At 44.2% G+C, this 15,136-nt stretch overlaps 1 protein-coding gene across 1 annotated transcript in view; it reads left to right on the top strand.

Annotated features, from left to right (window-relative positions):
* The window catches only part of adgrb2 (adhesion G protein-coupled receptor B2), a gene marked incomplete at its 5' end in the record, with an annotated part of 138,477 nt that overhangs the window by 32,776 nt on the left and 90,565 nt on the right, over positions 1–15,136 (top strand). Inside the window, 2 exons of the mRNA XM_079748795.1 lie at positions 2,327–2,518; positions 10,310–10,471. Of these exons, the coding sequence (XP_079604921.1) occupies positions 2,327–2,518; positions 10,310–10,471 (354 nt within the window). The remainder of the gene's footprint in view (positions 1–2,326; positions 2,519–10,309; positions 10,472–15,136) is intronic.

Here is a 15,136-nt window from a genome sequence, read left to right as displayed (position 1 = left end):
ATATTTGTGGAGTGTGTGTGTGTGTGTGTGTGTGTGTGTGTCTGTGTGTGTGTGTGTGTGTGTGTGTGTGTGTGTGTGTGTGTGTATGTGTGTGTGTGTGTGTGTGTGGGGGAAAGGGGGGATCCCAATGGGGTAAGCGTGGGGAAGGGGATTGAAGGGGAGTCCCCTGGTGATGCCATGACTTTTTCATGCATCGTTTTTTTCCTTCTCTCATGCCCGCCCCCCCCCTCTCCTCTCCAACATCCTCCCTGCTCTGGCTCCTCCGGGCACCCGTATGACGAGCTTAAGTCCTGACTCACTGCGTGTTAATGAAGATGTAATGCGATTAACCGACATGCAATTAATTTCATTCCCTTCGCCATGTGACGATGCCTCTGTCCAAGGACACGGGCCTCATAAACAATTAGCGGGGAAGACAGGCAGAAGGCAACGGGTGACATCTTTAAACAGTGGCGTCCGCTGTACACCTCCCCCCCCGATACACCGCGCCCATCCCCGCCTGGCCTTTCGCCCACCATCACCACCAGGCCCACCACCACCACCACCACCACCACCCCCATCACCACCATAACCATCACCCCCCCAGGCTCTTTCCTCTGTGGGAACTGATAGCTTGCGCAAGAAATCTGTCGACTTTTCAAACGATAACACACAGCCTCCCCCCTTTGTCTCTTGCTCATTCTCGGTTGCTGTCTTTGGCCTGTCTAATATGCATGTGCGCGCACACGCGCACGCACCATCAAACACACATGCCCGCACATACACACACACACACACACACATAGAGAGTGATAGACTTACCGAGACATATTCACTTGCACTGCTTGCTCATGAATGGCTTACAACAGGAATTATCATTCTGGGCTCAGAATAATTTGGTTCCTTTATAAGAAAAAAAAATCCCTCCTTTTCCATAACGGCTTTCATATCATATTAGTTTTCCATTCCATATTCAAATCAACCTCAATCCTATAGGCATAAATGCCTGCTTAGTAGGCTTGCACATGCCACCCTAATTCTGCATAGATTTGAATACATTTCTTTAAGAACGTGTAATAGGCAATAATGTCATCAGTCTCCTTATAAATATTCTATTATGGTTTATTAATACTACTGCTCTGGGTATTTGGGTAAATAGGCTTGATCCTTAAAAGAAACCAAAAAATGTGTGGATGCAAACCAAATTTCTGTAGCCTTTCCGATACTATTCCAAGTTCAACAGGCTTTGTTTTTTATTATTGCTCGATAGATAACTCTAACACAGTTGGTCATAAAGTGACTTCTGAGGACATTTGTAAGAGACTTTTTTGCACACTTTTGTCTTTCCAAACTAAGTGGGCACATTGATATCAACATATTAAAAGGTCCCTGCCATCTACATTCACATGAACAGGATTTCTCCTACATTTGTACATTGTGAGGTGAAGTATCATTAGAAAACATTAAAATTAGGACAATTGTGTTTTCACCTGTCTACACCTATCCAACATTTTGTGGCCATCCCCTCCCATAAAAGACGTCGTTTGGTGCCTGGACTGTTCATGACAGGAAATAAAACACCCATACTGACCATTAACAATGAAGTTATTCAAGCCTTGGATCGACACTGTCCAGAAAATAAAATATAATAAACAATAAGAAGAGACTTTTTGCAAAATATTTGTTTTTCATACCTCATGCTACCCAGCAACTTGTCTAATTTACACAATTGATGCTACCTTGATCAATTATTATTTAGCATACACGGCAAAGATGTCTGTTCTTATAATAAAACAAACCAGTCACAAGTTTGTTGGCAATATTTTTCAATCAAATATACTGCCAAACTGACATGCCCGTTTATTGTGCCTGCCTAACATTGTGAAATGAGAGGACTGGTCGATATTATTGACTCTAGACAGAGGGTTTATACTGTGCACAGATGCTTACAGAGATGCCTTGAATAGTATTTTCATATATAAAGCATGAAATATCACAAATGGCCAGGACCTTTTAAGCTCTATTCATTCCTTCCTTTCATCAAACCTTTCAACCTATCCCTTCTCTTAACAATTTATACACTCAACCGACCCGTTTAATCCAAATCACCTCACCTTGCATTTTTACAACACATTTGTCAACGACCAGCAATAACAGGCATCAAGCACCCATCAAAGGACGTCTACAGATTGCAGTGACAACTGCACAATAAAACCCCTTTTGGACTCAGACTGTGACTTAACCACCTGACCCGCCTGTCCCCACCCCCCAAAAAAAAAAAAACACCATCCAACAGATTGTCACTCTGACCTGATCCCCTTACGTCCCCCCACCCACCCCACCCCAGCAGGTGACCCGGCGGCCGAGGAGTGGTCCCAGTGGAGCGTGTGCTCGTTGACGTGCGGCCAGGGCTGGCAGGTGCGCACCCGCTCCTGCGTGTCCTCCCCGTACGGTACGCTGTGCAGCGGCGCGCTCCGGGAGACACGCATGTGCAACAACACGGTGCCCTGTCCCGGTGACACCGGGATCATCGGCGCAGGTACAGGCTCGGGTCTGGAGGGGGCTTTGCATGGGGCTGTTTTTACAGTGTAGGGTTGACCACGCAATGTTTGATTTGTGTGAGTGTGTAGCGGTTAGTATTTAGCATTAAGCTTGTACCTTGTAGCATGTAGCGTTTAGTTTGTAGCCTTTAGTGTGTAGAGTTAAGTGTGTAGCCTTAAGCTTGTAGCATGAAGGATTTAGCCCGTAGCGTTTAGTATGTAGGGTGATATTTTTCTGCTCTCGCTTGTAATGCATATTTTGGTCAATTGGTCAGGTGCATTCTGTGTGGGCTATTATGTGGTTTTCGAGTGAAAATACCTTCTTCTGCAGTCTAAAAACTCCTCATGTTTCTGGAGATAACAAGCGGCCAGGTTGACTACTTTGCTCACTCGAGCGCAAATAACAATGAAACCAAATAAAAGGAAAACGTTGAAAGACTTTGCACATACAGTAAAAAAGTGCTGAGTAATGTGTGTTAATCAGCTTTCTTACTGTCCGATTTCTGTCATACAGCAACATTGCATGCCATTTGCGGGACCACTTGAATAATTGCAGGATTGCACAACGCTTTCATAATTCTATTGTAGCATCTGGAAAAGATGGAAATTGCTGATTCTCTGAATTGCACGGGAATGAGATACATATTGTGGTGAAATAAGGGGGAAACCATTTTTCATGACATTGTAGTTTCAACCACAAAGGAAAGCCCATGTAACATCCACACCTCTAATATCAAACCCTTCAACATAGATTAAAGATAACCACCGTTTATCTCTAAACACCTCTTCCTCTATTCCTCTATTCACACACATAGAGCACAGTCTAATAATCTGATTAGCTTTCCTTGATAATGACTTTGTTCCCAGCCAATACACTACAGCATAAGCCATTGATCTCCCGAACAAATTCATTAGGGCCCCGTAATTACTGTTTGAACTTAGTGGAGGGATTCAGCTTTGCCGGAAGGATCTTGCAGTCCAAATTGATCACATAAATGAGGCTGCGGGATTTTAAAAGAAATGATCGTCTACTATGGGTATCCATGCCTGGTCTTCATCCAAAGAAACCAGGCTCAAACACGATATTTAGTTTTTGGCCTCAAAAACATGGTTTTCCACCTGCTCAAAAGCCCCTTTTTTTCCCAATTATGTTTATATTTATACGCAAAAAAACAACTTAAAAACTTCTGCCAACATTCCGTTATCAATCCAAAAGAGGAAAATCAATGTTGATAAAGGTCCAACACATGGATTTTCTCAACTTAAATGATTGTCTTGGTAGCACAAGACAAATGCATTGGCAAAGTGTGAAAGGCAAACCTCTTCTTTAAGTCTGCATATCCAAGCTCTCTAACTAAAGCATATCGAATGTAGGAAGCATAGCTAGTGACATTTCATTTAATTTGTCTCAGCAAAACATATTGGACCTGCAGATTTGGCCATCAAAACTTGCGATATGTCACATTTCAACTGGTTCCGAGTTGGCTTATGTTAGGGTAACCGATGAAGAGGGGTGGGTGGATGTGCCGAGCGCTGTTTGGGCAGCATTTGATGTTAATGGCTGCGTCTGAGTGAGGGTTAAGTTGCTAGCTTAAAAAAAAGAGGAACAATCACAAAGTTGTCTTGGCTCGTAACCATGAGAATACCACGTCCCCCCTCCTACCTAAAACTCTCAGGTGTCTCCGTTTCAGCTCGATATTGAGCTGTAACAGGGGCTTCGCTTACAATTAAGTTAACAAAACCTAAAACTAAACTTGAAGGTGAATTCCATTGTGTTCATTACAAAGTATGAACCATGACAGTAGCCCATATGCTTTCCCTGTCACAATTCAAAGGAGCCTACATTTATTGTCACATGAATGAAACTATATTAAAATATCCTGCAACAATCTAGAGACATAGGACAGCATTTTATAAAAAGGCCTTTGAAGCCAGAGGAATTATCCTTTTTGGCCAATGACATTTTTTGCAAAGTCTTGTCAACATCTCATAAGGGGTCCATGCATGATTGTTGTCAGGGTAGGTTGGAAGGTTTCGCCACTCATGTTCCTTTATTTAAAAACCTGTATTGTTAGCAAATGGTCAAATATGAGGCTTTTAAGGATATTAACCCTCTTTGCTCGGATCCTTAATTCATGATGGTCTTCTCACAGAATTGGTTATGTTTTATCTATTTTTCAATATATAAACTCCAATATAGATGAGCTCTATTTGCTACCATTTTGTGTAAAGCAACAACATTTTGCGTTCCTGAGATTGAAAACACTGTTTGAGAATATCTTGCTCAAGAGAACGATTGACAGATTGTTTGATTGTGTATACATTCGCACGCAGACTGTTCCCGGAAATCCCATCAAAACGTACAATATGGCCAAGTTTAAAAATTGGATTCTAAAGAGAAAAGACTTTTATGGACATATTGGATGAACAGAACTTGATCCAACAAATACCAACAGGCATAAACATGAAAAGACAATAAAGTCACGCAGTGCCCCACCAGCTCACCCTCTGAGATGGAGAATAGAAAGGAGAGTCAGAGAAAGACAGAGAAAGAACTTACAATGTTGTGGCTGGAGCTATCCCACAAGCTATCGATTCTGATACCTCCATTGTTACTGCTAACAGATATTGGTCTAGCACATAAATGTCTGTTAGACGTTTTGCAGTCTGTTTTGTCTTCAGAGTTAACTGTTGACTCACAGATGTACTGTGAGGAAACCATCCCAGTCTTCCCTCACTGCAAACGGTGTGATAATGAATTCTTCAATATTCATCGCGGTCTTTAATGAAAGATGTTCCGATATTGACCTACTGCCGTGCTGTGAAAAACTACTTCAGTCATCCAGCAGCGTTTCATCATTCAATCCTGGGTTGGAGAAATCTATATTGATATCTGCCGCAGAATGTTGATAGTTCTATGTTACACGATCGCTGTGCGTGTGTCTGTGTGCGTGAGTGTGTGTTTGCGTGCACATGCGTGTGTTTCACATATCCTGTGTTTTCCGCTCGTGTGGGTCTGTGTCCGTGTTTAGCACCTCGTCGTGTTTGGAATGCACGTCTGACTTGGCCTAATGGCTGGGCCGCTCTATGAACTGCTCAGCACATGGGTGCTCCAACATCCACATGAGAGAAATCAGTCACTGTTTACTGAAGCCTCTCATCCCCCCCCCCCCCCCCCCCCCCCCCACCACTCCACCACACACCAGACACGGACACTGAGACAGAGAGGGGGAGGAGGGGGGGGGGGGGATGGAAAGAGGAGGGGGATATTTTCTCCCTGTCGGTTCGTATGCTAATCTTGTTTTTATGCTAATGGTCCAATGCAATTTGTATGTCTAAGTGCCTCATTTTCCATTCACTGTCGATATTAATACCCTCAGCTTCCTCTTTGATGGGATTTCAGTGGGTCCGCCATGTTCTTTTCATTATTTCCATCTATTCCCTTTTATTTTTCACATGAGTCTTATGATCGCTCTTCGGGCGCGACGGGAATGGGGAGTTTGACGAGGGGGAGGGGGCTTACTAAAATCTAAGTATTCTGGTAGTGTGCGTGTGTGATGGGGGGGGGGGTGTTGTCTGTGAAACCAGGGCAATTTAATGCACTTTTATGGCTGACTTTTTCTCACTCTGTGGGATTGTGCATGAAAGTCTTAAGGGCCTTACGGTTTATTAATTGCTTTACCTCTGGAAGTTGGCCGGGCCAATGGGAAGCCGGGGATGGGCGGGAGGTTGAGGGGTAAAAGCCTACACAATGGCGCGCATGCAGAAGTGTCAATAAGCACTCTAGCTCCTCGATTGAGGCTGTTCGTGTAAGGATGTGTAAGGACACTTTCACTTAAAGTGCAAGTGAACCCCCTATTTACCTATACCCCCCCTACTAGGAAGAAGAGGGAGGGGGGGCGTATTATCCACATGGCTTATATAATACTTTTGTAGTACTGTCATTGTGTATGAGTGTTACAATGAGCGATGTTCTTCATGAAACGCGCCACAGCGTGGTTTGAGACTAGAAGTGGTGGTGAAGCTTAACCCTCTCTCGGTCATGAACATCCTCGCAACCGCTGCTCAGACGGAGCACCGGACGTCCACACACACTGTGGGATTGTAATATAAGTGTCCGAGAAGCATCACCCCTTCGGGCGCGCACATCAACATAAACCACTTGCCGAATGGAGACGGCGCATCCATCCACACCATTGTGTTGTACTTTAGTTGTCCGAGGAGCTTAACCCTTTCTCGGACACGGCCCTCAACCTCAACCACACCGTGGATGAAGATCCACACATCTACACACACGGTTTAGGGTTCACTTCCCAGGGTTTACACACACACACATAAACACATTGATGGCATGCACAAAGACATAAATACACACACATGCAGATACTTGAGTACAAAGAAACAAACACTTTGACATTTCAACAAAACTAAGAAAAGAAAAAAAACTTGAAGGATTCAAAATCTCAATCCTACATTAACTTTAGGAAGTATTCTTTGAAAATAGAATACCATAAATGTCCTTCTTCATAAATAGGAGTGTGAGAAGCTTGCAGGGACATAAATAAATGCCAACCTATCTTCACAGATCTACCCGGAAGAATTGCACAATTTTGTTTTGCAAGTCCTTGGGTTAAGAATTGTATGTGCATTTCTAAACTTTGCATTTTTTTTGTTTACCAGCTACTTTGTTTGGAAAAGAGTGTTAAAATAACACATTCATGTGTTTACTGTCAGTAAAGGAGGATTTGTGCTTGCACACATATTTACGTGTGTTTGTGTGTATGTGTTAATGGGATTGTGTGTGTGTATGTGTGTGTATAAGTGGCCGACCATCATAATAACAGTAAGCGCCTGAACATTAAATTTGCTTATTTTTCAAAGAACTAATATCCACGAAATGAAATGAAAAATCAAAAGGAATAGTGTGAACCTGAGCAATATTGCTATGTGGAGTCGATGCCTAAGTTGTGCTGAAGGGTTCTAGATTCAGTGACGTTTTCAAACAAAACGTGCATGATGTAATGAATTGCAACACACTGCTGCATTACGAATGCGTCCAGGTCAGTGAGCAGTCAATCGCTGCTCTTTATGGGAGCCAAAGAGCCTGAGTACATGCAGGACGCCAGCCATGAACCCAATGAGCACTCGAACAAACCGCGGCACACACACATATACATCATGGCCCTCTTTTTTTCCTTCTTTCTTTGTTCTTTCTTTTTGCCTTCTTTTGGTTTGTTTCTTCCTTTCTTTCCTTTAAACAATTCTTCTGTTAGGGGATGTGTCTACATACCAGAGGCTATGTTTATGTTTTTGTTATGCACTTTGTGGTATGTGTTCTTACGGCAATCATGAATTGGATATCATGGTTATCTTTGTCTTCTTGTTCAAGGTGTCAAAAAAAGGGGGGTCATACACAAATATATGACAACAATTGTTTAACGTTCGGATGACTCTTTATTCTACACGGTTAACACAGAAAATGATTGACGTGGTCCGAAAATTCCAACCACAACTCCTTATACACAATAAATCGAGGTTAGCCCACCTGGACAACTCACAAGATCATCTTTCACTTTCTCAAATAAAGTCAGGGCTCCTAGGACTTATAACTTTGTTTCGTGATGCATCCTGCCCCCCACCAATTGTGAACAATCATATATAACACGACAAATAAGCAAACAACTTTACCTAAGTCTATCCGTAGCCACTTGCTGCAATCGTGGAATAGCATTCTTCTTCAATGACACTTTCTTTGGGTTCTTTGGATCAGCAGCTCTTTTAGGAATGATTAAGTCGTCCTTGACGTCATAATGTCCATATTCAAAACAATAAGCCACTAGTCTACCAGAGATCGGTCATCTTACCGCGATGGCAGTCTATGGAAAGTTTCTGGGGTGTAGCTTTCCATTCCAAAACTTTCCTCCTTGAACTGAACTCTTGCGCATTCGGTAATTGACTTGTGTGGACTTCCTGTAAGCACGGACCAACCGGTAATGCTTGTTAAACTGCCTTTTTAAATTATCTCCGGGTTTGCAAACTAGGTTGTTGGTGCTTCATTTTATGTGTAGGGACCCTAGTCATGCTACTGCAGAGAGTTGGTGCTATTTTTAGCAATATTAGTGTTTCAAAAATGCAGATTTGGAAGCGAAACTCTATGCCCCAAGCAAATAACATGGACGCCAAACATTGCGCCGGGCAAACTCTAATCCTCGATTTTCAATGAAAACGGTATCTGGAGTGCTTATTTGATGGGTTTTCATGCCAAAACAAAGACCCTGGCTTCAATTTTCGCCCGAATTAAACTTTAATAGTGTTATTTCGCTCAGTGCTGCTGACCCCTATTTCACAACCTGCATGTCTGGCAGACTTTGATGCATATTTAATCACACTTTATTGATATTCTCACTTGAGTTCAGTCCTTTAATTATGCATACAGTACATGCATCGGTACAGCATTGTGTTGTTTGATAAATAATAATAAGCCTTCACACCCCGATAGGCCTCATTCCTGTGTCTTCAAATCTTTGCTACATAGCTGTTATAGTATATATCTAGATATTTGCATATTTATTATATTAATAATACCATTAACATACATCTATTATGCACACACATAAACGCACACTCGTTGATGATGCTGAAGGTAATTACTGTGGCCTTTCATCATGACTGCAGAATATATCACATTCAATGAAAATTCATAGATGCAGTCCGTGTGATAAGCCCAGCTGAATTGGGCTGATCTCTCAGTCTGCCTTTGATAAATGTAGGAACTCCAGGCGGTGGGAGGTCAGAGGTTAAATGATTGTAGTTATGCACTTGCAGCTCCTATTTAACCAAGAAGGCACTCAAGAGGTGGTTGTATGTAGTTATAGCAGACAGAATTTTAAACCATGTATATATCTATCCATGAAATTAAAAATATATAATTTCAGATCTTTCTCTGTTTATGTACTTTACGTCAATTACAATCAATTACAATCCCCGTCGACTGATTTGTGCTATCCTACTGTGTTTACGGCTTATCGGTTATTATTGCTCTCACATTACATTTTCTGTTGTCACTCCAGAAGCAATTGCTTCCATTGAGTTAAAGTTGTTTTTTGTATTTTCAGAAATTGTTGACACAAAGATAATTTCTAAAATCTATGAGATCATAGATCTACATTACATATTCTCATAGCAACCCACGTAACTCTGCCTTGTGCATTGATCATATTTTGTGACCAACTGTTTTTGTTTATTTATTTCCGAAATTCAGAGTTAAAAGAGCGATTGCAAAATGTCAGAGAAACTAGAGAACCACGCTTAATGCTCTAATTACTGTCCCATTTCCGAGTGTTTGAAGTCACTGGAGTCTCCCGCTCTATTCTGGACCCCAGAGTATTCATTGCACTGATCGAAAGCATTCCCCAGCGGGGGGGGGGGGGGGGATGATGGGTGCCCAAACATCCTGTGTGAATTCCCCTTTGTCATGACAAACCGCATCAACTCAAATGTCAAGCTGTCCATTCTCACACTCTCTGACCTTTATTTTACATTAAAGCATGACGGCACTACGTCACATTTATGTTTCAATGGAAAGGTTTCAGCCGAGCCTGCAATGTCACATTTTTCTTTCTCGTTCCTTAATCACATAAATATTCCCTCTCTTTATTTCCTTGTGCGGGTGATCAGACATTGAACTGATCTCCAACCAGCCATCAAGCTCTCTTCTGTCATTGCTCAACCCTGTGTCTGTGTGTGTCTGTTTGTCTTTGTGTGTCTGTGGGGCGGTGGGGTGTTTGCAGTGCATGGGCTGTGGGAGGAGTGGTCGTCATGGAGTCTGTGTTCTGTGACGTGTGGGCGGGGCTCCCGGATCCGTACCCGGAAGTGTGTGAACGGAGGAGGGGGAGGGGCCTGTGGAGGGCCCGAGACTCAGACCAAACTCTGCAACATAGCGCTCTGTCCTGGTTAGTACCATTACCCCATCACATGAAACATTATCTATCTGTCATGAAATCATTGTATATGTCATTATATATACCATGCATAATGCCTGCCTGTGTTTCTCTCTCTCTCTCTCTCTCTCTCTCTCTCTCTCTCTCTCTCTCTCTCTCTCTCTCTCTCTCTCTCTCTCTCTCTCTCTCTCTCTCTCTCTCTCGCTCTCTTTCTCTCTCTCTCTCGCTCTCTTTCTCTCTTTTCATTTAATCATTTGTTAGCATGTTATCTTATATGTTTTTATCAGCCTGATCAGTTTATTAAGCATTCATTCTTCCTTTGTTTTAGGGCAAACCTGTATCCAATCTAATGCATTAACCTATTTTCTTCCTGAACTCCCATCCTGCAAACTCTCCAGCCTCTCCGGCCATCATCTCTACCTCTACAGCAGCGCATCCATTCTTTTTAGTGAAAGTTCCTAGTAAACATCAACTATATTTACCGATACATTTTCGGCCACGCACGTGATGTCATTTCCTGTTTTCATTCCCTCCTCCTCATCCCCCCTCCCCCCGCCCACACCGTAGCCGCTACCCGTCTCACCACCTCGGTCCTCCATCATGGATCTGGTCGGCCCGCTCGCCTCAGTCCCTCTCTCCGTCTTCCTGCCTGACATGAGGCATGGCTCTCGATGCTGTCACCAGCTCATTCCTCGTCTGCCATCTTAACCATTCCATATTGATCCCCCGTCTTCATCCCTGGGATTTGTGTCCAGAGGGTCCGCCCCCCCCCTCCACTCACCTCTCCAGCTCTCGCTCTCTCCTGGGCTTGAATGTTGGGTCTGGGGGAGGGGTTTAAGCACTAGGAGAGGAGAGGGCACCAGCCCATCTCCCTAGCGTCTGCTACTTCTGCCACTAACACTGCCCATAGCTCTGCGTCGTGGTCGAGTGGCCTCACAGTGCCCTGAAATGCAGCCTTTGCTGCTGCAGCCATTCTGGGAAAACAGGGAAGGGGAGAGTGTGTCGGCCATTGTTTCTGTGTGATTACCTATACGCTCCCCTTTGTGGAGAGGAGCCAGTGGCGTTAGCCCCCCCCCCCCCAACCCCCCAGCACCCACCAACGCCACCTTCTCTTGCCCCATTGAAGATGTCAAGTATGCCCCGTGGTGACGTTCCAATTTGGCTCATGGATCCCCTTTGTGGGAGAGAATGCCATCAGGGCCTACACTGGCTTGCAGAGAACCGGGCCAGTCAGCCACTGGAATGAGGTCTCAGCGGACCCACCCTGGGGGTGGAGGAGGGTTTGACTGACAGTGATTGCAGCCCGACACACTAGCAGGGTTTTAAGGGTCGCTGTCATGGGTGAAAATACCTGATTCAATCCATTGTTGGTGTGGCTTCATGTTGTTTTTTTTACTTTACTTGCTTCCTTGACTTTGGTCGTTTTTAAAGTCGACCGTTGGCCCTGTACACACGTACAGCATGCTGCAACGCTGCTGTGCTCCAGGTTGACCTTCAGCTAGATAGATTATTTCTTCAAAAAAAGAAATGAATCATTTCGGTGGCAGGGTTTCTCCTATGTGCCATGCTGTGATAATGCTGTGCTTTACTCCCACAGAGACCCTTCATCTCCTAGAACACCTGAAAGCAGGGGAAGGTTTCTCTAAGGTTAACATTTGAAAGAAAACAAAAGTGTCCCCCGTTGTTGCACACGAAAGAGTGACATCTCAGACAGGAGTGAAGAAGTGAGAGAAGGAGGGAGGGAGAGCGGTGCCCATCTGAGGGCTATCCTCCGGCTAGTGATCCCATGCTGTTCTGAGGGAGCAGCGATGGAAAAGAGAGGGACAAAGAGATAAAGGGAAAGGATGGAGAGAGCTAGAGAAAGAGTTGAAAGTAGGAAGTGTAAGTTGGAGTACACAAGAGAGTAAGGTAGTTGCTCCCTTCGAGGGAGTTTGTGTCTGTGTGTGATATTGTGGGAACGGCAATTGATTTGTGTGTGTGGTTTTGGTTGTGGGTGTATGTGTTTGTGTGTGCATGTTGTGTTAACGTCATTTTATGTGTCTTTGTGTTGGCGCATCCATCTTTAAGACTAACCCTCTGTTTTTGTGTGTGTGTGTGTGTGTGTGTGTGTGTGTGTGTGTGGGCACATCCATGTTTAAGAGTAAGCGTGTGTGTGTGTGTCTGGGCGAATTCATGTTTAAGACTAAACGTGTCTGTTTTTGTGTGTGTGTGTGTGGGCGCATCCATGTTTTAGACTAAGCGTGTGTGTTTGTGCGTGTGTGTGGTATCTATCATGGAAGACTGACAGTGCTTTGGGAGTTCAAAGGCAATATCCCTTTGAAATGATGAATACCAGCACAGCCCTCATGGCACTGAGGTCCTCTCACGGAGGTGGGGGCTATGATGGATCTCAACATACATATGGGTGTGTGTGTTTGCTCTGAGCGTGTGTGTGTGTGTGTTTGTGTTTGAACAGCCTGCAGCTATAATATATTAACAGTGTGTTAATGTATGTTGGGTGTCGTGGGCATATTATTAAAGCTATACATTCCAAACAACTTCGTAAACATTTACCAGATATTCAGATAGATTTAGATTTAGATTTAAGGGTCTATGGGGGTGCATGTAACTCTGCACCCCTTTTCACTTCAACCAATCCACACATGCGCACGCACACACACACACACACACACACACACACACACACACACACACACACATACACACACACACACACACACACACATGCACACACACTCTAACACAGACACACAATCTAACACATTTTCATGGGTATGTGTCTAAATGTTAATGTCGCAAGCTTTGTATCAAATGGAGAACGTCACCAAGCTCAAAGTTTAATCAGAAAATGTCCTCCATGCATAATTGATTCGGCCACCCAAGACCTTGTTTTTTAAGTTATGTGAAGGCACACATGTGTAGGTAAAGGATGTACACTACGATGCCATTAAACATGGAGAGACAGGGTGTCATGTGACACCCAGCTCCACACTACTATAAACAATTAAATATATTTGTTTTCATTCTGGAATGTAATGAATGTTTCTGTCCAATGAATTTTACACACACCTCGATGAGCAAATTAGTTTAGGGTCCACTACAAGCTACTTCTTCCTGTTTTTTGCTTTGCCTTGGTTTGTCTGGTTTATTAATGACACAATGTGTACCCCTTAGAAGCCTGCTCACTTCACAGCAAATGTAGCGCATCCTTCTAGACTTTTAAAGAGGTGGTAGGGCAGCCAGAAGGAAGGGAGGGTTATTATTCTTTAATGCAATCCAAGTGGCTCTTAGCACTGCTGAACTGTTGTGCACACGGCAGCCAATAACGCAGAAACCAACCATAACCTGACTGTTCCCAATCTATCAATGTTAAGTGTACTGAAGTGTGTGGGCCAACTGCACTGCACTGGACTGTGTGAGTGAACATATCCAAATCAAACGTGTCTAATTGAAGGTGTGCCAGTGTTTCCGCACGCACGCACGCACGCACGCACGCACGCACGCACGCACGCACGCACGCACGCACGCACACACACACACACACACACACACAGAGTTAGAGAAAGGATGGGACGTAACGCAGATGCTTTCATGGTATGTAGTCTCACATCGAAATGTTAAAATGATAAGCCCCCTTGCAGCACCGAATATCGGGGGATCATAACAGGGGACACGCCATCTTTTCTTATTGGTGGGCTCCACTAGGAATTGAATGACTTCCTTTACAAAAAATATATTTTTGGTCCACATCTGTCAGGTGGCACTCAGAGCATAGGGTTTTTGATGAGGCCATAACACTCGCAACCCGCAGTACGAATGCAACAAAAATAACACCTCCCATTGACTTCTTCTTCCTGCCCCCGTGGCTGTCCACGCTCGCTCTCCAACGCCACGCCACCGCTCGACCACAGCCGCCACCCAGGGGCCCGACACCAATCTGTTACAAATGATGATGAACACTTCTGTAAGAAATTGTGTTCGCCCCCCGAAATGTCTGTGAACTCACATCGCCAGACCTCCGTTCACGCCGGCCGTTCCCATCCATCAGCCGCGGAGATAATCGGCCCTGGATGGACTCGGCGTGATTCACATACGACCGTCCGCGCGCCGCGGTAGTGTTCGCTTGACAGCTCAATTACCGCCGAAGGCACTGTCTGTTTTTTTCCTTTTGTTTTTCTTCCTTCTTCTTTGCCCACATTCAAAGAGGACAGTGGTGCTTTTGTCGCGACCCGATGGTGGGGGTTGGGGGCGGAGGGGGGAGGGGTCATCGCCATGGATAAGTGCTCCGAGTCTTCAAGCTTCAGCTCCTGTGTGTGCGTCACCGCTCTGGCCGGAGTTGAAGCGTGGATGTTTTTTTTCCACGCGTTTGCTTTCTTTTCTTCTCGCAGTACCTCTTTCTTGACGGGCGAAGAACCAACGTTGGGAGTGGGAATGGATTAAGTGGAGAAAATTCAAAAAATAGATATTGTTTTTATCTCATTCCTGCGTCATGATAGTGAGGAGGAGGGATAACAATGCAGAGGGAAAACGGTGAAGTTGAAACACACAAGGGTGTGGTGGTCTCCGAGTTAACTCATTTGTTTTTTTCCTGCTGATTGTAAAAGGCTGACTTGCCTTTGCGTTACCTTGCTCTCATTTTTCTCCAAGTTATAAACATACAACTCTTATTAACCTTTT

This window comes from Pollachius pollachius (assembly GCF_949987615.1).
Source record: "Pollachius pollachius genome assembly, chromosome: 13".
Lineage (NCBI taxonomy): Eukaryota > Metazoa > Chordata > Actinopteri > Gadiformes > Gadidae > Pollachius > Pollachius pollachius.
Note: the sequence above shows the minus strand (reverse complement) of the source record. Positions and strands in the feature narration are given on the sequence as shown.